The 21,983-nt window shown below is 48.3% G+C and overlaps 1 protein-coding gene across 3 annotated transcripts in view; it reads right to left on the bottom strand.

Annotated features, from left to right (window-relative positions):
• TRIM35 (tripartite motif containing 35) overlaps positions 1-21,983 on the bottom strand; it is a 229,003-nt gene that overhangs the window by 91,660 nt on the left and 115,360 nt on the right. Inside the window, exon 6 of one of the 3 annotated variants that reach the window (XM_069605656.1) lies at positions 109-930. The exons of the other annotated variants lie outside the window; for them this stretch is intronic. Coding sequence (XP_069461757.1) covers positions 359-930 — 572 coding nt within the window. The 3' untranslated portion in view covers positions 109-358. Of the gene's footprint in view, positions 1-108; positions 931-21,983 lie in introns of those variants that run through there. 3 annotated transcript variants of the gene reach the window in all.

The following is a 21,983-nucleotide window of genomic DNA, read 5'->3' as shown; positions in this document are numbered from 1 at the left end:
ACGAAAATAAGAGGTGTTGACATGTTAAGCACCTTCTTTTTCGAATGGTGTGAAGCAAGTAAGCCAGCTCCCCACAAGTGAAGAATGAGAAAAATAATGTCATCCAACTGTATGGCAAACCCCTTTATTCAGGGAGAAAAAAAAGCAAGTTAAACGGAAAATACTTATCATTAAGCATAGAATATATACAACCTAATGTTATGCAGTATTCAATAACCCAAATGTGACAGCTTTAAACAAATCTGTAATTTTCTTAACATGAGTTTTCGATTTGGAGAGCCACCCATTGAGAACAAAACAAGAATGATGTAGGGACACAAAAATCACCCCCTCTTTTCCAGAAAACATTCAAAGGGGACTAGCTCATGGGATCCTCTGGCACAGATATGGTAATGGGGCAGAGTCTCAGCGAGCTTTGCTTTGGAGCAAGACTAAAGTTATTCAAATAGAAGTATGGAAAAACCCCCTCTGCAAAGTTTTTATAGAAAGAGTAGATTAGCGTTTGGTCTTCATCATAAAACGATAGCTCGCCCTCATCACAGTCCAGCTCCACACGGACAGTGTTCAACTTCTTTTTCAGGTTCACTAACTGTCCATAGGGACTGGAGACCCAGCACTTCAAGTCCTCTAAACCGGCCGTCTTTTCAATGTACCAGCAGTTCTTGCACGCATCAGCAAATGGCATCCTCTGGCCACTGGGCTGGTTCGTTACACCCACACGCCACTCCGGGGTGCCACAGAATTCCACCTCCCATGAATGCCGGCCTTTGGAGAATCTCCTGGAACCCAGTAAACAGGGCTCCAAGATGAAACGCTCTGGGTTAGCGAGCCCGAGCGCCAGTTGTGGGTGGATTAGTTGTGTCACAGTGGTAAGGTCACCAGAGACTTTGAGCTGGTACGCAGCAGTATTGGGATCGAAACTGAAGGGAACTAAGGAAATAAAAAAATACATGCCAAGAATCAGTAGTAATACGCTCTCAGATTGGACGATACAATCAGTATTAAATTAGTATCACCAAAATAAGTTCCATTAAAAAGCATTCCATTAAATATAAAACTAATAAAATAAATACTGGGATTAGATTGGTTTTATTGGGAACAGCCCTCATTCTAAGTTTCTTGATGAAGTGTGGCTGAAAAATATATGTTCTGACCAAGAGAAACTTGAAATTTCATAATGTAATGTGCTCCAGACTCTAGAGAAACCAATATATTGAGGATGCTATATTTTGTACTATGCCATATAACTCTGCAATGGCCTGGTTTGGGAATAGACTACATCTTGAAACAAGGAACGCTTGCCTACAAGAGGTGCAGCCAGTTGGCCGGCTAAAGTGAGAATATTTGTTGTGTTACTAAGCTACTGTACCGACTGTTTAAACTACGTCCATTTTTATTGCACTGCCAATAAGTGCCGGACACATTTTAGCCAAAACTAGATGAACTATTGTATATCCACTATAAGGATGATTAAGCTGCGACGTGTGTGGGACTGTCCGTAGGAGCCCAGAGGAAGAGAAAGTTCTCACTTGCACTTGAATTCCTGGAGATAATCTGGAAACAGAAAGTAGCCTCCTTAAAGTGAAGGCATTAGTGTGTACATTCATGCCTCGCATAGGTTTCAATATATTGAGAAACATAAAAGCTGACACATTTAGGGGCGTGGCACGCATTGGATTTGGTCTGTTGGAAGCTCATGGCGATGGTTGTACCTCACCGTTTTGTGAGTGGTTTCGCTTTTACTGATATTAAAAGATGCATCAACCCTACCTTATTTAGGATTAGGATTGAGAGTCTGGATTTTACAATGGGTACTTGTTAATGTCTCATCTATCTGCTGAATAAGGAGGTTCTGTGGGCTTGTGGGTGTTCGCTTGCACAGTTACAGCTTTCAAAAACGAACAGGCCAGATTTCAACAAGTGTCCTCCACCTTCCCCCAAACCAACATTCGAGGTGGTCGCAAAATAGTAAGGTCCATTGTGTAAATGATTTTGCACTAAATATTGGAAGGAATATTTGAAGATATACCAAATGCACAGCAAAATGAAATGCTGTACACTTTTATTCATTCCTTGATGCCAATCTTGTGTGGGACACCAAATGTACCGTTTACCAGGGTGGGCTTTTAGGGAGAATGGCCCACATTTAAATCTAGCCATAATCAGGGTTTCCATTCTTTCAGGAATTAGATCCAAAGTCAGTGTTCTGGGATCAGCTGCATTTTTTGAGAGTTTTCACTCCAAAGGATTGTCCATCAGATGCTTTTCTGAGTAGTACCTGGGTAGAGCCCTCAAGTACATACTTCTCAGTATACCGTTTTTACTCAAGTGACTGCATCCCACACAAAAGGTGTCTGCATTTGTAACCCAGCCAGCCGGTCTAAAGAGAGTTACATTTCCTTAGGTATAGTCTAGCCAGAGAATTTCAAGGCAAAGACTAGGGTGCAATTGCTCAAACAACCAACTATATAGATCGTGAGTTTAGCAATTGGTCAATTTCACCCAGTATCAAAAGAACCGGAGGGAATACCATCAGCAACTAAGGGAATGCCAGACGCAGAGCGCAATTACCCTCATTGCAGCAGAATTTCTGTGCAGCATTTGGCCCAGTAAGTGATTAAAAGGAGCCTGAATGAGACGGCTACATAACCACATGCCAGAATAATGCTTGATTGACAGAATCTAGTCTGATCAGATCTGAGCACTAAATCATAACGAGTGAAAAAATCCATATTTACCAATTACAGTAGAAAGATGATTTAGAGACGTTCAACTCCCAACCACCACCATTTGGTCTTCATCAGGGTTGATGCCAAGTGCCTGACCAGTGCTATAATTCAACAATAGCAATACGCAATTGCAGGGTATTTACATTTCTCACAGTTGTCATTGGAACAAAGTAGTACAGCGCATCTTCCAACTGGGTAGCCTTTCTGCAGATTACCATCATGGCAAAATATAACCTGATCAGGGTTGGAGGTACAGCATGTTGCAATACGTTTTACTGTCCACCATCCATAGAAGCAGAGCCCATCATTTGCCAATCTGGGTAATCAAAAGCAGGTCCTAAAAAATATTAGGTTGTTTTTTCCAAGCAAAGGTTTCTGCTTTGCCAAGATTAAGTGACGGATGTCTTTCTGCTTCTGGCCCGTGTCTCATGCTGAGAAGGGGCGGAAATATAATGTGCTTAGCCCATCAATGAATCCGTCGAGAACTTCGAAATTGCAGCAAATAATGAGATGGGTATAAAACAAGGGTCAGAATAAGATTATTTTTAAAACCAAGGCAAAGTGGCTTGCTGTCCCCTCTGTCTGGGACTTGATCAGTGGTAGAACCAGCACTCTTTATTCAGAGCCAAACTTGCAGGGTCATAGTTTGACAAATCAACTGGAATTTAATCCAGATCCCGAATTTTCCAATTACAAGGAACAACCTCTTTAAACTTCATTTAATTTCATAGCTGAAATGGTGTGTGCCGCTAAACTTAATGCCACATTTAAAGCATGATAAAGCTAGAGCAAGTCAACCTTTAGACCAAGGCGAGATCTCCTCTTCCCATTTATTAAAGGTTCCGTTGATGCGCCCGTTAACTATCGCTCAAAGGCTAGTCTAGCTTTATTTCAATACGAGGTCAAGAGCCTTCCAGCATTTTAGTGCGATTGTTATGCAACAATGGGAGGATAGTGGGCTGCTACAAAATAAGTGACGCGACAGCAGAGGCGTGGCAATCATCGTAGAATGGCCACAATCGCAAACATTTCTGCTATTCCCGGCAGTCGATTGACAGAATTCCCCTGTGGTCTAATCCCAGTCATTGTACAGACCCCCCAGCACTTGCATCTGTGCAGTGACAGTGATGCAATGGGACACCATTAAAGTCGTCTAACCTGCTTAAACTACTAACTTAAGTCTATTAAATACCTCATTTCAATTCTCTGTTCAGCACTTTACTGAAGTTGTGTCTCTGGACATTTGAAAATGGTGACGAGGTTTTTATCGTTTGTGCATCATAAATTAACAATACTATAGAAAAGTGTTTGCAATGCAAAAACCATCTCCTCAGCCTCGTGCAATTTACAGCACTGTGGCACATACCGTGGCCTAATTAGGGTCCTCCTTTAATTTCAACAGAAAATGCAACACGTAAGAGGCGAATTGGGACAAGCCAGACCTTATTCGTGGACGTAGATTAACATGGAACGAGCAGTGTAATGTTTGACCTTTCCAGGTAAGCCTGGAGCTTTGATGAACAATGTACACAACGTCTGTTGACATTTCAAGGAGGAAAATACATGCACCATAACATAGTAGGTAGAGAGAAATCAAACCTTCTATTTAATATTACACAAAGCTCATGATCAGTGTACTCAAACGTACTCCGCCATATCGCATTTCAGATTGGTAAAAGTCCATTTTAGCTGAGCAGCATTTATTATATGCAAATTTATTCATGAAATAGATTTCCTCTCGCATTCCGGAAGAAGAGGAAAAAAGTGGTCATAAAACATCTTGAGAAGCAGGCCTTTATCAATTGCACCAGACTTACAAAGCACACCACAGCAGAAGGTGGCTAGGGACTGTTGGTGCATGCAACAAACTCCCTCTCACCACCATTTACTGCTTTAGAGTGCCCCTGCGGACAGGGGCTTCAAATGAGAGCTTAAGGTTGGTTTTTTCAGCTTTCTGTACACAAAAAGATGTTTAAAAGTTGGGTTACTATAGAAAAGTAAAATTTTGGAATGACTTGCCAAGACAAATGCCCATTTATGCAATTGCCCAGACAGCATTAGACCTTATCGTATGGCTGCTTCCATTGCCTTTGTTGGATTGCACACCATCAGATCAGAGGAGGATGCAGTTATGAACCATTCCACAGACCATAGCCATCCAACATTACCCACTCACTGCTGTCTGCAGCCATCCAATCTGAATTGCACTTAAATTTGCTTAATTGCAAAACAAAAAATAGAAACTGGAGCAGACCTCTACTGGAGCATCCGATTAATTTAAAAGCACATGAGAAGGCCTGAACACAGGCCCCCGGGCATTAGCCTAAACAGTAATGCACCCCGCGAGGGGCTTATTGCTATTAGTACTCAAGCCCGTAAGACTGGGGTACTAATAGTATTTTTTGCAGTTTGCGAGACGCGGCTACGTTTCCGCAACTGAAAATAATTAAAATGATTAAATGTAGTCCCTTCTCCCTTTCCATGATGGCCATTGAAAAACAAACAAAAAGGTAAACAAAAGGCCGAACTGGAATTCCATGGCGTCCAGTGAAGAGAGAGAAGGAACTCTGTGGGAGGCGGCGCTCAGAGTGCAGCAGGCAAGTCATTGTCGGCCCAGTAATGACCAGTCGATGGCCAATCAGATCATTTCGAACAATCGGATTGTCCTTCGCCAAGCAGTGCTCCAGATAACATTTGAGGTGGGAGTTTTTTACTCACCATTTTTAAACTGAAAGTAAATGTGATTTTAAGAGAGTAAAAATGACTTTTCTCCTTTGCAAGAGAGTAAAATGTATGACATCCAGCCGATATGTGCAAAAACTGTATGGAAATTACTAAACTGCAGCTTTCTGCATTGTGATAGAATACACCTTTCATTATTTCTCTAAGGTCTGGCCATTTGATCTCTCCTGTATATATTTTAATGTTGAAATCTCAAAAATCTAGCCAATTACATAGTAAAGCAAACATGAATTGTATTAACATCTCCTTACCTATGTGTGTATTGAGGTTCGATAGCAGAATTGTCTTTTGAGGTTTAATGAAAGTCCTCATTTCCTGGAGCTATTGCTACCTAATGGCATGCCAATGTTATGATACAGAGCAGAGAGGCAAAGACTCCATGCTAAATTCTATATCGAATTGCCAAAAGCGCTATATAAACCATTTGACAAAGTGCTGTACATGGAACATATTTATCACAATCGTCACCAAACCAAAGTCGGTACTCCTTTATCGACTTCGAAAGGATGAAAGGCTGAGTTGGCCTTGCTGGGTTTCAAACCTGCAACCTTCAGATCACGCACAGATTGCAGCACCGAGTGCTCAACCGGCTGAGCTATCTTATTGGCTAACATCCTTCAGAGGTCGTTAACGGAGTATCGACAGAGGTATAATAATCACAGTATCTAGATGTTGGACGACCCATTCATGAAGCACTACATAAAGTTAAATACATATCTGGATTATCACAGGGACAGGGTTTGCTGAGTTTCAATTACTAATGTAATTTTCATTTGTTTGTTTTTGTAAAACGCTTACACTTCCTGGAGAGTCAGATTTGGGATGTTTTAATTGTAGTCTTGGAGATTTGCGAGGCTAGAACACCTGTGATTGGTGTAATGACAATCACTCACCCTTGAGCAAAGACTCTGCTGCCACTGACCATTTATAGCAATGTACCCCATTGACTGCAAGGTTAAATGGATTCAAATTAGACCGTGCATACTCGTCATTTTACACACTGTTAATTATAGTGTAAATTAAATTATAAGTGTAAAAATTATGTGTCTCTGCATGACTATGCAAACAGCACCGGAACTCTGAATTATGCGATACTGGTTTGCTTACACTGGATAAAAAAAAAAAAAAAAATTTTGTTACAAAATATTAATTCTCAATTCCAACTTAGTTTTCCATTTTATTAATTATACTAGCCTAAAAATCTAGGAAAATAAAAATGCACAGTGCTTCCGTTTGCCCCAGGTGCATCAACACAGCAGAAGCTGAATGCAAAGAAACCACTCCTTTTATCACAGTGTGCAGTTTCTTTTTTAAAGGCTTCAGAGAAATATATTACGTTTTATCAGTGGTGGCTTGCAATTACACCCATGCAGATAAAAATCTAAAGAAGCCTTCTGGTTGCTGTCAAGTAACCTGACCTTTGCACTGCCCTCTGCTCTAAACCCATTTGTAAATGTACACTGGAAAATAATAAAGCTGTTGTATTTACAAGATTTCCATGCATAAAAAGGCCATGTACGCAGCTTATCTAGAGGCCTGTCGCCAAGTACCAATTGGTATTGATTACATTTTCTACCTGTTAACTGCCATTAGATGGACAGTCCCTTTACCTAAAAAGGTGAGGCTATACCTTCTAATTTTCAGCAATCCTAATTGAAGTTCCATGCTCGCGGGATCAAAAAGCCCCGAAGCCATCAGAAAATAAGCACCAGCCTTTAGCCATCCCTTTTCTTGCTGTTATCTGTACCCTCTTTTAGGGTCCTCTTAACCCTTCTCCCCGAGCCTTTTCTTACACAAACCAAGATCTGGATACCCTGATCGTGGGAGCACAATACACTAAGCTAGAGAAGAGCAATAAAACGCAAAGCTTTGTAACTTGACATAACTGACCAGTAGTTGGTGAGCAAAGCCATTTACATGTACATCTCTTCCAGCTGGTGACTGACAGGAACCCCTACCTTGTTTTTGTATTCTCTTTTTATTAAGAATTACCAACACTACAAACATTTGGAAATGTTCAAACACTCAAAAAATCATAAGCAGCATTAATCAAGAACTAACATTCACCTCCCCCTGCCACCTTATACGAACCCTCCCTTCCCACCCCTGGTACCTCAGACCAATACCTCAAGATCCCAGACAGAAAACGTTCAACCCTCAAGGCTTATGAGGGCATGCGCCAAGCATTACATTTTCCAAACCATCGTCAATTGTAGCCCCAGGGACATTCCACCCCATCCCACCTCAGTTCTGTTCCCTGGTCAGACCATCAACCTGAGAGGGCAGGACTCCACCCCCTCAGGACCATATTAACCCACTTCTCTCTCCTTCACAGAGGGGGTCTTCAAGTGCACATAAACCTACTGCGGAACCTACTCCATTCCATCTCCATGCTACCTCCCTGACCATGAAGGGCTGCTGTTGGGCTGCGGTTATCCTTTCAGTTACATATATATTTTTAGCCACATTGACCAATTCCTTTTTCCCCAGGCAAGGTCACCCTCTTACAATGCATGGTCAGACACGCCCTCGCCGCTAACAGCCAGTGTGCCAATTGTGACAGATTCCAATATTCCTCCTCAACCTCCACCAGTCCGAAGAGTACCAATAGCGGTGCCGGTTCCCGATCCACCCCATCCATCTCCTTGATCCATGCCATCACTTCCTCCCAGTAGACCCGAACATTAATTCAACCCCACCACATGTGCCAGTAATCTGCCCGCCCCCCACATCCATGCCAACAGAGCGGACTTGCTCCTACAAACCTCTTCGACAGATTGACAGGGTCATACTGCCACCGATGTAGCAACTTGTACTGGCACAAAATCTAAACCTTGAAAGCTCTCCTGCACATTCTAAACCAAAGTGCCCCATCCAACTCAACCCCTAGGCCTCTTTCCCACCTTCTACACAGTTTATCTGTATTCTCTCTCCCTGCTTCTATCAGGGCGCCACATATCAGAGATTAGTCCCTTCATCTCAATATGCAAGTCTAAATTGTTCTCCATGGGGGTCAATTTCCGCTGTACCTCTGCTCTCCACCTATCCACCCCAAACACCCCCTTCAATTTTAAATACAAAACCACAGACGAGGTCCCAATACGCAGAGATTCCTCCAACTCCGAAATGGAGACACAGTCCATCCCTCCACAATGGACCTACAGGCCTGCCTCAAACCAGGTATGAAATCTTTCCAAGTTTGGGATATGTTCTCCCACTCCTGGAGCCCAAATAGGACTCAACAGGGAGGGCCAAGTCGTGACCCCTTGCATCTCCAGGCCCCTTGACCATTTGTTCCAGATGACGCAAAGTATAGGGTGGTCCATAATCTAGTACAGGATCCCATTCCATGGTGTCCAGAGCCACTCCGATACAGTCGCCGGCTAGAGGAAGTAGTTATCCGACCCCATCCACCGACGGTCTACCAGCCCCCTCAAAGGGGGCATCACTACCCAAAGCTGTGCAGCCCTAACGTACAAACGGAGGTCCGGGAAGCCCACTCTTCCCTTCTCTTTCGGGAGCACCAGGACCTCTTAAGCAACCCTTGCCCAAGAGGCACCCCTTCACTTCCCTGGAACAATCTGGGCAAGAAAATAATCTGTCGTGCATTCAAATGGCCCATCCATGACAAAGTAAGCCTATTCCATTTCTCCATGTCCACATACAAATACTCCAGCAAAGGTGGGTAAGGAACAAGTTACTTACCTGTAACTTGTTCTCCAGCATGGGTCTGGCATGGATTCACATGCTCATGAATATTCCCCCATCAGGTTGGGAATCCTCAGTAAAGAAAAAAAATCAGTTTCAGTTTTGTTTCTGAACGGTCTTTCTACTAGTAACCAATCACTGGTTTCTGGGTCATACTGCCCCCAGCCAATGACTGTCCTCTACCTAAGCCCCTCCCCTGGCAGCCATCTTCAGATTTGGTAGCACAGAAAGTGGCAGTAGGACCAGGAGAAGAGCCGCAGAGGGGTAGGCGGGAGGGTTCGCATTTGAATCCATGCCAGACCCAAGCTGGGGAACAACATTTACAGGTAAGTAACTTGTTCCTTCTCCAGCATGGGGTCTGGCATGGATTCACATGCTCATGAATATAAGGATACATAGCAGTACACACATGAACAACCAGAGGAGGTGGCAAGGCTCAACATTAAGCAATACAACAACTCAACATTAAGCAGCTCTTACCTCCTCACCAGGCACACCTTAAGCGAACAGGTTGCGCAGCACTGCCTGGCCGACTCTGGACTCGCAGTAGAATCTCGTGAAGGTGCGTCGACCTCCACGTAGCAGCCCTGCAGATGTTGAGCAGGGGCACACCAGACAGGAACGCCGTGGTAGCAGCGATCGCTCTGGTTGAATGGGCTCTCGGACGGCCAGGCAACGGTCGGTTTGCCAACTGGTGACAGCGCATGATGCAGCCGGAGAGCCATTTGGAAATGGAAGCCTTCGAGAGGGCCTTCCCTTGGTTCACAGGTCCAAGGTTCACAAACAGCTGTGATGTCAACCGAAAACTCTTCGTGCGGGCCACGTAGAACTTAAGCGCTCTAGCCACATCCAGCGAGTGCAAAGTCCTCTCAGCCACCGGCGAAGGCAAGAAAAAAAAGTAACACCAAGGGCTCGTTGAGATGGAAGTCTGACGGCACCTTGGGCATGAAGCAGGGGTGTGTCCTCAGCACCACCCTCGTATCGTGAAAAGTCAAGTATGGAGGTTTACAGGAGAGGGCCTGATCTCTCCCACTCGTTGTGCGGAGGTGACGGCCACAAGAAACACAGTCGTCCAGGACACGAATTTCAATGGTGCCGAATGCAGAGGCTCGAACGGCGGCCCCATGAGCCTGGACAGCACCACGTAGAGCTCCCACGCCGGGGCCGGAGACTTCACCAGCGGGAATGATGACCGGAACAGTCCCTTCATGAACTCCTTCACCAGGCGATGGGACCACAGAGATGATCGCCCCAGGGTCCTGGAGTAGATCGCCCCAGGGTCCTGGAGTAGCGGGAAATCGCTGCTAGATGGATGTTGATGGAGGCGTGCGCCAGCCCCGCCTTGGCCAGTGACAGTAGGTACGGCAGCACTTGATGGGCCGTAATCCGCAGAGGGTTAAACTTCTGTGCACGGCAGCAGACAGAGAACCTCTTCCATTTGTGTTCATAACACTTGAGAGTCGAGGGCGCCCTGGCCTTTGCAAGCACCTCCTTGCAGTCTGCCGGGATATCGTACCTTCCAAACTGTAGCGCTGCAGGAGCCAGGCCTGCAAGTTCAGCGACGCCAGATCGTGGTGGAGGATGGCGCCTCCTCTGATGAGGAGATCCGCGTCCGTCAGCAGTTTCAGTTGGGGGGGGGGGGGACGTTGACATGTGCAGAAGGTCCAGGAACCAGATCTGCCTCCGCCATGCCGATGCGACAAGGATCATCCTGCACCGGGACCGTTTGAGTTGGTGGATGAGTCTCAGCAGCAACGGGAACGCATAAAGGAACAGGCCATCCCAGGGGAACGAGAAGGCATCGCCCATGCTCCCCGGCTAGGGAAACCTGCTGGCGAACCTCTGGCACTTGGTGTTTGCCACCATCGCAAACAAGTTGATCTGGGGATTGGCCCGTCGTCGGAAGAGGAAATCCACTTGATCCTGTCGCAGTTCCCACTTGTGGCACGAGCGCAGCTCCCTGCTGAGTGCGTCGGCAATGGTGTTTTTTATTCATGCCAGGTGGAAGGGTACCAGAAACATCCCTTGGGCGACGGCCCAATGCCACAGATCCTGGGCCTCCTTGGATAGGGCTGGGGATCTGGTGCCTCCCTGCTTCCAGATGTAAAACATCGCCGTGGTGTTGTCGGTCAAGATCCTCACCACCTTGCCCTTGAGGGACGGGAGGAACGACCCGAGGGTCCAGAACACAGCTCGCAGCTCTAGGACGTTGATGTGTAGTGACCTCTCCTCCGGTAGCCAAAGGCCTCTGGCATCTAGATCTCCGGATTGAGCGCCCCCCATCCCTCCAGGGAGGCGCCCGTCGTCACCGTCTGATAAGCCGGGGTCTGGAAGTCCATACCCGCCATCAGACCCGTGCGCATCGCTTGTAGAAAGGTCTCATTGAGTGAGATCCCGTCTTCAAAGTTGCCTGTCGCTTGCCTCCAACAGGCATCGAGGAACTCCTGCTGTGGTCGCATTCGTAGTCTGCAAAGGCGCATGAGGTAAATGCAGGAGGATATCATGCCGAGCAGGGACTTGACGGACCTCACCTTGGCCACGTCCATGGTCGACAGCCGTTGCACGTTGCCTAGGATGGCCTTCGTCCTTTCTTCCGACGGAGATGCTAGTCGTGCCACTGTGTCGAGCTTGGCTCCCAGGAACAGGGCAACTTGCGACAGTACCAGGTGGGATTTTGCAAAGTTGATCGAGAATCCCAGATCCGTGAGCAGTTGGACGGTCTTCCTTGTGTGATCGGCGGCAAGTTCTCTTGACTCTGCCCAGATGAGCCAGTTGTCCAGGTATGGGTAGACGTGGACCCCCTGTAGGTGCAGCCGTGCCGCCACTGGTGCTAGGCACTTGAACACCCTGGGCGCCGACTTCAAGGCCCTTCCCTTCGGACTGAACTGGTAGTGCCGTGCTTGGACTACGAATCGCAGGAACTTTCGATGTCTTTTCAAGATGGGGGATGTGAAAGTATGCATCCTCCAAGTCCAGCGACGATAGGAAGTCGCCTTCCTCCAGCTGTCCCAGCACATGCTGGAGGGTGACCATCCAGAACTTCTGGGACCTGATGTACTTGTTTAGACGACGAAGGTCCAGGATGGGTCGCCAACCGCCGGTCTTTTACTCGAGCCCCGGAGTCTTTGGGACAAGTTTGATGGCTCCCTTCTTTAACATTGCTCGTACCTCCAGTAGTAGTTGCAGGACGTGGTTCCTTTCTGGCCACAGGTGGAATATGGGGACACTTTCTTGAAATTCCTTGAAGGGGGTGGGGGGGGGAATCACTGCCTCACTCCCCCTCGGCTGTTGTCGGGATCAACTGGGGCTTCTCCCGAAGCTTACCCGGGTTCTCCGCTTTCCTCTTCCGAGTCAGAGTGTTGGTTCGTGGTTGACGGCGTTGATAAAAGTGCGCCCTGCCTGGCAGCCGAGGAGCCCAACCGTTCGGCGCTCCCACTGCCCACGGACTCGCAGTGCTTAGCCTTTTGTTGGGCCCCCGTCGCCGGAGCACCATCAAATGTCTAAGGAGACCGCTCTGACTTTTTCTCAACCGCTGCTGGGCTCTTCCCCTCCATCCACTTGGTGAGGCGGGTCCAACGATCCCTCATCATCCGCTCGGACATGTTCTTGCAAAATGCACAGTCCTTCTCCACATGAGTTTTGTCTTCGTGAAGGCAGTAGAGACATCGAGAATGTTCATCCTCCTTGAAGACATTGTGCAGTCCACATCCAGGGCAGCTCCTGAAGAGCTTGAGTCCAGGCGTTGTGTTTCCTTTTTCCTGTGCCATGTCCACGTGGGGTAGGCCCGAAAGATCTTCCGGAAGCCTCCGAGAAGTGAAACTCGAAAAGTTTGCCCTTGAGGGGCGTAGAAAAATCCAAAACGGGTCCCCGTTGATCGGGAGTAGAAACGGTAGAGCTTGAGGCTCAATTGACCGAAAAATGAGATTAAATCTCTTTGAAAATTCGCAAAACGCAGTAATAGCTCGAGAGCTACAGCACTAGGACTCCCAACACTTGAACGTGCGGTAAAAATCTGAAGATGGCTGCCAGGGGAGGGGCACAGGTAGAGGGCAGTCATTGGCTGGGAGCAGTTGACCCAGAGGCCAGTGATTGGTTACTAGTAGAAAGACAGTTCAGAAACGAAACAAACTGATTCTCTTTACCGAGGATTCCCAGCCTGACGACGGGAATATTCACGAGCATGTGAATCCATGCCAGACCCCATGCTGGAGAATTGGCTTCATACAACCCCCGCAAGACGGTCCTCGCTAACCTCCATTCCCAGTTCAAGATGATTTCACTTTAAAATTTTAAAACCCGAGAATGCCCCATATTGTTTGATCAGCTCCACTGCTACCGGGACTGAGCTCAGGGTATTCTGAAGGTGTAGGACAATATAGTCAGCATATAGCAGCAGTTTGTATTCTTATCCCTTCCACTCACAGGTTGTGCGAGCCTCTGGGCCAAGGGTTCCAGCGAGAGTGTGAAGATGGGTGGCGAAAGAGGGCAGACTTGCCTTGTACCGCTGGATAGCCCAAACAACCTTGAAAATCTCCTGTTTGCCGCAACACATGCCTTGGGGACAGAGAATAATGCCATAATCCCATTCATCACCCTAAAGCACTGCTTCTAGAAAGACCCAGTCGACCCTATCAAATGCCTTTTCTGCATCCATCGACAGCAGCATAGGATCGCCTCCTCTCTCAAGCCCAGACAATTAGGTGCAGGGTCTTCCTCATCGTATCCGCCCCCGACATCTGCTTATGAAACTCACCTGGTCAGAGTGCACCAGTCTAGACATACACCAATCCAGTCGGCAAGCGAAGACCTGCGTGAATATCTTTGCATGCACCTTGAGGAGGGAAATAGTCCTATAGACACATGTACCATGGTCTTCCCCCTTGCTTGGGCAACACCGAAAGGAGGGCCCTCACAAAGGAACCCAGGTCCCACCTGTTGTCAAAATGTGGTTAAACGACTTCACCATGTGGGGGACAAGTATTGCAGAAAATGTTTTATAAAACCCCGACATAGCAGTCCTCCCCAGGGGCTTCCCACAACTGCAACCACGTTCACTACCTCCTTGCCTGTGATAGGCGCATCGATGTCTACTGTGTCATCTGGTGACAATCTCAGAGGGGAGACCCCTTCCAAGAAGGCCTCCAATCCCACTCTACTCCCGTCCCTTTCCTCTGCTTATAGCCTCTCATAGAAGGCCGCAAAACTACTCACAATCTACTCCGATGGATTTCACTAGTCTGTCCGATCCACCTACTGTATCTAGCCATCTGTCCGGCGTCAGTCCGTGCAGGCGAGCCACCGACAAAGCATCTCCTTTCTCATAATACCTTTGCTGTAGGAACTGTAGTTTCCAAACAATCTTCCCTTCCTCCAACAATCAGCTCTTCCCTCATGCCCCTGGCCCCTTCCATCAGGTCCCCTACTGCCGTCATAGAGTCCCGTATTCTCCCTTCCACAGTCCTGATCGCCTTCCCTCCTTTTGCTTTGCCCCTTCCCTCATCAACAGCCCCCTAAGCGTCACTTCGCAGCGTCACACACTGCACAGGTCCACCTCCCGTGTCGTTGATCAGGAAGAACTCCCTTATGGCCCCTTCAAACTCTTGTCTAAATATCTGATCCGTCCAGAGAGGCTCCGACGTCCACAGGGAGTGCCACGCTGTCAGGGTGCTCCATTTCTACTTCCATTAGTACCATATTGTGGTCTGAACAACTCAAAGCCCTAAGCGATATCCCACAAATCCCAGGACAGACAGATAATCGATACACGTATACGTGTCGTCTGGCGGGGAGTAAAAGGTACACCTCTTTTCCCCGGGACCACACAAAAATCTAGACGGGCCTGAAGTCCTCCACCCCCCATCCTGGGAGTTCTACCCCCATGCCCGTCTGCCACCTGGCTGTCCAGTCAAGGGTCATCCCACAGATTCAAATCCCTACCCCACTATCAGGGGACCTTTGCAATCGCTAATCATTTTCCTCATAGTCGCCCTCAAAAACTACAGTTGTCCCTGATTGGATTTCCTTTGGTACGGTTTATGTCCCCAAACTCCCAGAAAGAGCCCAGAGACCGTGAGTAGAACATCTGCGCTCTTCCATATCGTCATCTTCTCCATCCTAATTCTCTAATGGAAGAGGATTCCGACCTCTCCCTTTTTCACATCAACCGAAGCCCAAAATGCAGATCCTACATGGCCAAACAGCACGCTCCGTTCTTCTCCCTGCAAACCCTCATCTCCTGTAAAAAGAGCCCATACATCTCCATCCTTCGAAATTCTTTAGCCATCAATTAGCTTTTGGTCGGGGAGTTAGTCCCTTTACTTTCAGCATACTGATCTTGAGATGGTCTTCCCTCCTCCCCTCATTTGGCTCTTGCCCTGCCATTGCACCTTCACCAAACAAAACCACCTCACTGTCAATAACTGTCTCCCCCTCAAAAGTCACAAACAGGCTCCCTGCACTGGTAGCCGCTCTCCACCTCCCTATCCCCAACAGCCCCCTTCCCACTGGCCCCCCCCCTTCCCCTTGCTATCCCCTTGGCATCCAGCAACACCCCCTCCCCCCCCCCCAACCCGGTTAACATCACTGGTCGAGAACTGAACTCCCAGAGGTACCTGAACCTCTGGGATTACACTGTAGAGGACACTTTTTTACAGGCCCTCCCTTACCCACTACTCCAATACTTTTACTCCAAAAATACAATACCTCCTCCCCATCCCATGTCTCATGCCACTCGAAAAACCTCAACAGTACCCAATCCCAATCAACACCCATCCCCACACCAACGGGTGTCGACCATCATCTGCACACTCAAACCCCCAAGCTTGCTCCCCCTGCACTACTATACTGCCACATTTCAGGGTGCACTCCCTGGACTTGGCGCCCCCGCATCTATCAGCAAGATCCCCCAGAAACGCCCCAATTAGTACATGCCCCAATGCAATCTTTTGACATGGATAGTTTCAAAAGGTGTTCTTTTCTCAATTTCCTCTGACCAGGAACTCTACCACCCTTCTTTCCCCTTCCAGCTCCCTCACGTTCTCCCTCTGGAAGTTGGTTTTCACCATGCCCATAAATTCACTCTTAACTCTCTGAATGTCATCCTTATAAATCAACCTATACTTATGGCCATCATACTCAAATGAAATGGAGAACAGCAACCCCCAGTGGTAGCGGACCCCCCCCCCCCACCTTCACGTTCAGCCACTTGGTGAGAGTGCTACACAGTCTTCACAGCCGGGAGATCCTAGAAGACAGTTATCTTTGCGGTGCAGAGTGTAACTGGCCCCTCTTTCCTTGCCTCAGAGGATCCGCATCCTCTCCACGTAGTAGTGGAAATGTGCCAGCACTGACCGTGGTCCTCTACCCCCTCCCCCAGCACGGTGTACCTTCTCAATCATGGGCTTGGTCGCTGCATCATTCCCAAACAACCCGACAACCGCGTGGACTGATCTGCAGAGATCTTCATTTCCCCCTCCTTTTCCAGGAAGCCGAAAAACTATTATTCCTCCTCCTCTCCAGATTCTCGAATTCATCCATCTTGAGGGTCATCTCAGCCTTCCTTCTATCAAGTTCTGACATCCGCATATCAACCTGAGTTCAACCATGTCCAAAGATGATTATGTTCAACGTTCTGTAGCCTGTAATCCAGTTTGTCCACCGGCTTATCTGGCTTGTTGTAACACTTACCTTAAATCTCCTCGGGAGCGTAATGTCTTTTCAGCGGAGGACCTGTTTGGGCACTAATTCTGTGGAAACAATTATAACAAAACCACTATTGTAATCCCCATTCACAAACTGAAAACTGATACAGTGTACCTTGAAATAACCCTCCCTTCGCACCTGTGCTTTTGTTTTGTGGAGCTCTCAATCCTGTATTCTACAGGGGCGCATTGTGGTAGTTGACTTATCCGAGGGGGCAAATGTGACGAAGATTTCTATCTGAATAATGTTCAAACTTCTTCCAAGCTATCGTGGGCAAGTTACAGTTCATCAGATAAGGAGTGGTCCCTATGTTGGAGTGGTCCCTATGTTGGAGAGATCTTTCATGCTAAAATTTCCTTTAGGTTTTTTTTTGCAGGTTCGTGGTTCCCCAACAAGGGCTGAGGCTGTGGTATGGCTGCAGCTATACTCGTTTTAAGGAAACATTTACATCAGTTTGTCGAAAAAAACAGTAATAGCTGCCTTCAGAAACAAGCACGGTAAGAAAATAGTGAAGAAAAGCCTTGCTGAGACTTCAGGTTAAGCACATAAGTAACTGCTTTATTTTCTTTTACAATTTCAATCATTCATTAAATACCTTAGTTTTGCAGGTCTTCTGAGAAACTGTAAGAAAATACCATTGGACGATGCAGGGACTGCTGAGGAAAACTTCAGGATGAAAACACTGGACGAAGGCTGCTGAGAGAAGAAATGCTGCGGCTGCGACGGAGCTTCTGACAGAAGATGCAGAGACTTTGAATATTACTGTGAACTGAGGAAAATACTTGGAAAACTTCGGTTCGGTAAGTCTTTACAATTTTACTGCTATTATGTTGCTTTTGCTGTGGAATTAATATCTTTGACTAGTTTTCTTCTGTTGACAGGTTCCGTCAACATATCGTTGGAAGAGTTACCCGCTGTCAGCGTAGAAGACGCGAGTCGAGAGCTTCGGTGGAGGCGGGGCTTAAATAGCTCCCTCTGCTACAGGTGTAGAATGCACTGCGAGTTATCTATGGGATTAGCGGTGGCCATGTTGAGGGTAGGGAAGGCAATACAAGTGTAATGAGCCTATGGGTACAATGCTAAGAGTGAGGTAAATGCCTCTTTCGCCAAGCCTGAAGCCACTGACGAATATGAAGTTCCCTGCCTCCCAAGTATTTCTGACATGGATCTGTATTCCTGTGCTGGGATCATGACACTTGTCAAGCCTGCCATCAATGGCAGCCCTGATCTCTCACCCCCCTCCCCCGATTTCCCACCATCAACACTGTAATCTCCCCCTTAATAGAGACCCCATCCACCGGTGACACGGGTGACTCAGCCATGCTCCAGTGACCCTTTACCTGCTCCCGGTGGGGCTGTGAGTCATCCGCAAAGAGAACCTCTGAAGTGAAGATCTCTAGTCCATTAATTGGGAGTTTATACACAAACGCTTCACCCTACGTGCTTTTCCACTGCGGGGGGACCCCCCCCAAGCGGGGGAACAGTAGACCCCCCCCCCACACTGCAAATACAGCAGAACGCTGAAGTTAGAGTGCCTCACCAGGCTCCCCCACCACAGCAGTCCACTCCCCGGGCTGCTGTCACCCACTCAGCGCCACCACAGAAGACCAGAGTCACTGGCTGCCAGCACTCCCAGCTACAGTGCCCTCCACCATGCACATTGCTGCCCCCCCAGCCCCCCCACTCCTGGGCAGCACCACCTCCACCGGGTCTCAAAGGCAGCCACCAACAGGGCCCAGGCTGTGTTCCCCCCCCCCCCCCCGGGTCCAGTCTCTGTGCCTCCAGCACCACACTCACTTGGGGCGGTCCGGGTTCGCCGAGCCCAACAGGACACCCTGTTGCAGCAGCAGCGCAGCGTCTCGCAGGGTGACCTTCCACAATAAGTCGGCCGTTGTGCTCCAGCCCTTCCACCTCACACAGGCACTTCCCCTGCAGGTCACTGTTCACCTGTGTGCCCCACACCAGCTGCAGTACAGGTGGGATACCTCTTCCATAGGCATGCCATGATAGACCTGCTGAATCCGGCTTCCGCCAACTCCTCACAGCCTCTAGTCCCCAGGCACGCTGGGTCGGCCGCACCAGCACTTTGCAGTCCACTGCTCTGTGGTCATGGGCAGATTTTTGCAGTCCTCGGTGTGCGGTGCCACCAGCTGCTTTACCTCCACAATTCCCTGCCTTTCCCAGCGGTGCAGCATCCTGCAGATCGGGGCTCGAGTTCCGTCACCGCCTGGGACTCGTTCCATTCTCGTTCTCCTTCACCACATGGCCTGCTCGGGTGGCTGACCTCCTGGGGCGCTGTTATATGTCATACACTCACAGAATGCTCATATGTTCTGTTGGAATGCCCGCGCGTTCCAACAATCTCACCTAGAACGTATTGCGTCATTCCTGTACTGGCGGTCCTCACCTCCGGGGGCCTTATATAAAAGCTCATCCTAAGCTTATTTGGTGTTGTGCCTCTATTACAATTGGCGACGAGGCACCCCTGTGGCCCCTGGAGTGCATCCTGTACACGCCGGCCAGCCCGCAGCCAAACAGCGGCCTCTAACGCACAGCTGCACTTTGCGCCATTGTCTGCTGTTCGCCTCCCGCCCTGATCGGCCGCCCAAGGAGAGCGATCCCAGTATGCAGGCAACCCAGAGGTGGGCACCGCATTAAAGAAGGAACCCCTTTGTTTTCTTTTCCAGGGTTTTGCGTGTGGCCCGGCCAAGCGCATCTTACGAATCACCTTCAACGGGGATTCGAGGAAAGGACCTTTGAACGTAAGGTTGCGCACAGCCATTTTGTTGTCTTCGCTTTGATTGTCATAGTAACGAAACGCTGCAGAGCTCGCTTTCAGCTGATCAGCGCGTCCCACACGCCAGCCGGTGTTGCCTCACTAAGCAGACCCACGCAACAACAAACTTTACACGCCTTCGCATCCATTGGCTCTGCACTAAGCCATTTGTGTTTCTCGCCCTGCCTCCTCCGTGAGCCGCAACTCAACTTTCCAAAACCGATGTTTTGTTGAAAGAAAATTGTACCTTCTCCCCAAACCAAGAATCAGTTGCATTTCAAACGAGATTTGTCTGCACCAGAGTGCACATGTGTCAATGCAAATCCTCACAGAATACACAATTGCACCAACCACCTCGAGTAAGCATAGGCTCTGCTGGCAACTACTGAACTCCATTCGCCCCCCAGGGCTTGGACACTCATTTCATTCATACCCTTCCATTATGCAAGGATAACATACAACCCACCCAAGCGTCTACACATTGCCCCACGCGTTGCCAAGCATGCAGAATATCCCACACCCTGCAAAGTTTCTCCCCTGCCCGGGAACTCCGATCTGCCCGTGGGAACAATGGCTCGATTGCTTCCAGGTCTACCTAAGAGCCATTGGGGGCAACAAATTCAACGAGGACCTCAATGAAGCAACCCTTCTGAACTGTATAGGGGCAGAGGATCTTAGATTGTTTAGGGCACTCCTGGAGCCTGATGATGTTGGAGGGGATGGCAACCGCAAATTTGACTCTGCCTTAGCCAAGCTCGCCAAGGACTTCGGCAATAAGACAAACGTAGTGCTAGAGAGATACAAGTTCTTTTCCAGAAAGCAATCGAAGGGTGAAGGTTGATTCATACTTAGCTTCCCTCAGAGTGCTCATGTCTACTTGTGACTTCACCGGTGTCGGCGATGAGTATTTGAGGGAACAGCTGGACTTAACGTGGCTGATCCTTGCATACAGCAGAGACTAGGGCAAACGAGGAATCCCTCACTAGACCAATCCACCGAAATAGTGAGAAGTATGGAATTCGGAGATCACTGCATGGAGAGGCTGGTCCAGAGGGAGAATGTTGAAGTGAAATCTGTAAAAGTCGATTCTGGAGAAACCCTGGTGGCAGCTGTGAAAAAGGCTCCTCAAACTTCAAGGTTCAGCTCCGGAAGAGGGAGAGTCAATATACGACAGTCAAAATCCTTCACGCTGCCAAAAATGCAGATGGTATTAGCACCATGACGCTGGCAAGATATGTCCCGCAAAGAATGTTGAGCGTTATAAATGTGGCCAGCTGGGGCATTTTGCCAAGGTCTGTAGAAATACCCGAGGGAGATCCGGCAGATTTGGATTTACCAGACGGCCATCCAACAGATTTGGGTCTGTGAGAGCTGTGGACAGCGATCAAGTCCCTGACAGCATGTTATCCATCAATCAAGAATGCTCACAAGTACAGATCTTCACTGTCACCCCTCTGCAAGAGTGCAATGGTCCCTGGGTCAACATGTACGTTAATGACATACCTCTACAAGTGATGGTGGACACAGGTTCCCCCTACACCATGGTAGACGTTGACACTCCTGAAGGTGCTGTCCGGCAAAGTTCACAACTTACGAGACTCCCCGGTGAGGGCTACGGGAAAACACCCCCCATCGACATCATTGGGTACACTTGGATTAAGCTTAGGTTCCATAGCAGGGAGACATATTGTAAACTGTTCGTGGCTAGGAACGGATCCTCGGTGGTAGGCTGGGAGGAACAAGCTGCCCTACAAGTGAAGATTCACCCCGGAGAGGAAGTCCCTGTGCTGAGTGTGCTCGAAAGCAACACCGACATTAAATCTACTTTAGCCAAACAATTTCCCATGGTATTCTGTAACAAAATTGGACTCCTTAAGGGCTTCCAGCACAAAATCGTATTGAAGAGGGGAACCATTCCTGTGGCCCACTGAGTCCGTGGAGTTCCTTTCGGAACTAAAGAAGCATTGAGAAATGAACTTCCGTCTGTGCGATGAGAATATTATCCAGCCCATAGAAAGATCTGAATGGCTCGCCCCCATCGTCTTGGTAAGAAAACCTGACTACTCCATACGTATGTGCGTCGATCTGAACAAAAACATATGGATCGACAGGCACCCTCTTCCCAATATATCTGAACTTCTCTCCACCATGAAGCCGAAGCCAGCAAAATACTACTTCAGCACTCTGGATCTCTCCTCGGCATATCACCAGATTGCCTTAGAGGAGAACTCAAAAGCTCTCACGTCCTTTGTTACGCGGTTGGGAGCATTCATGTTCAACAGAATGCCCTTTGGACTCGCTTCGGTGGCGGCGTTGTTCCAGAGGTT

This window comes from Ambystoma mexicanum, chromosome 4p (genome assembly GCF_040938575.1).
Source record: "Ambystoma mexicanum isolate Mex_15411 chromosome 4p, UKY_AmexF1_1, whole genome shotgun sequence".
Classification (NCBI taxonomy): domain Eukaryota; kingdom Metazoa; phylum Chordata; class Amphibia; order Caudata; family Ambystomatidae; genus Ambystoma; species Ambystoma mexicanum.
Note: the sequence above shows the minus strand (reverse complement) of the source record. Positions and strands in the feature narration are given on the sequence as shown.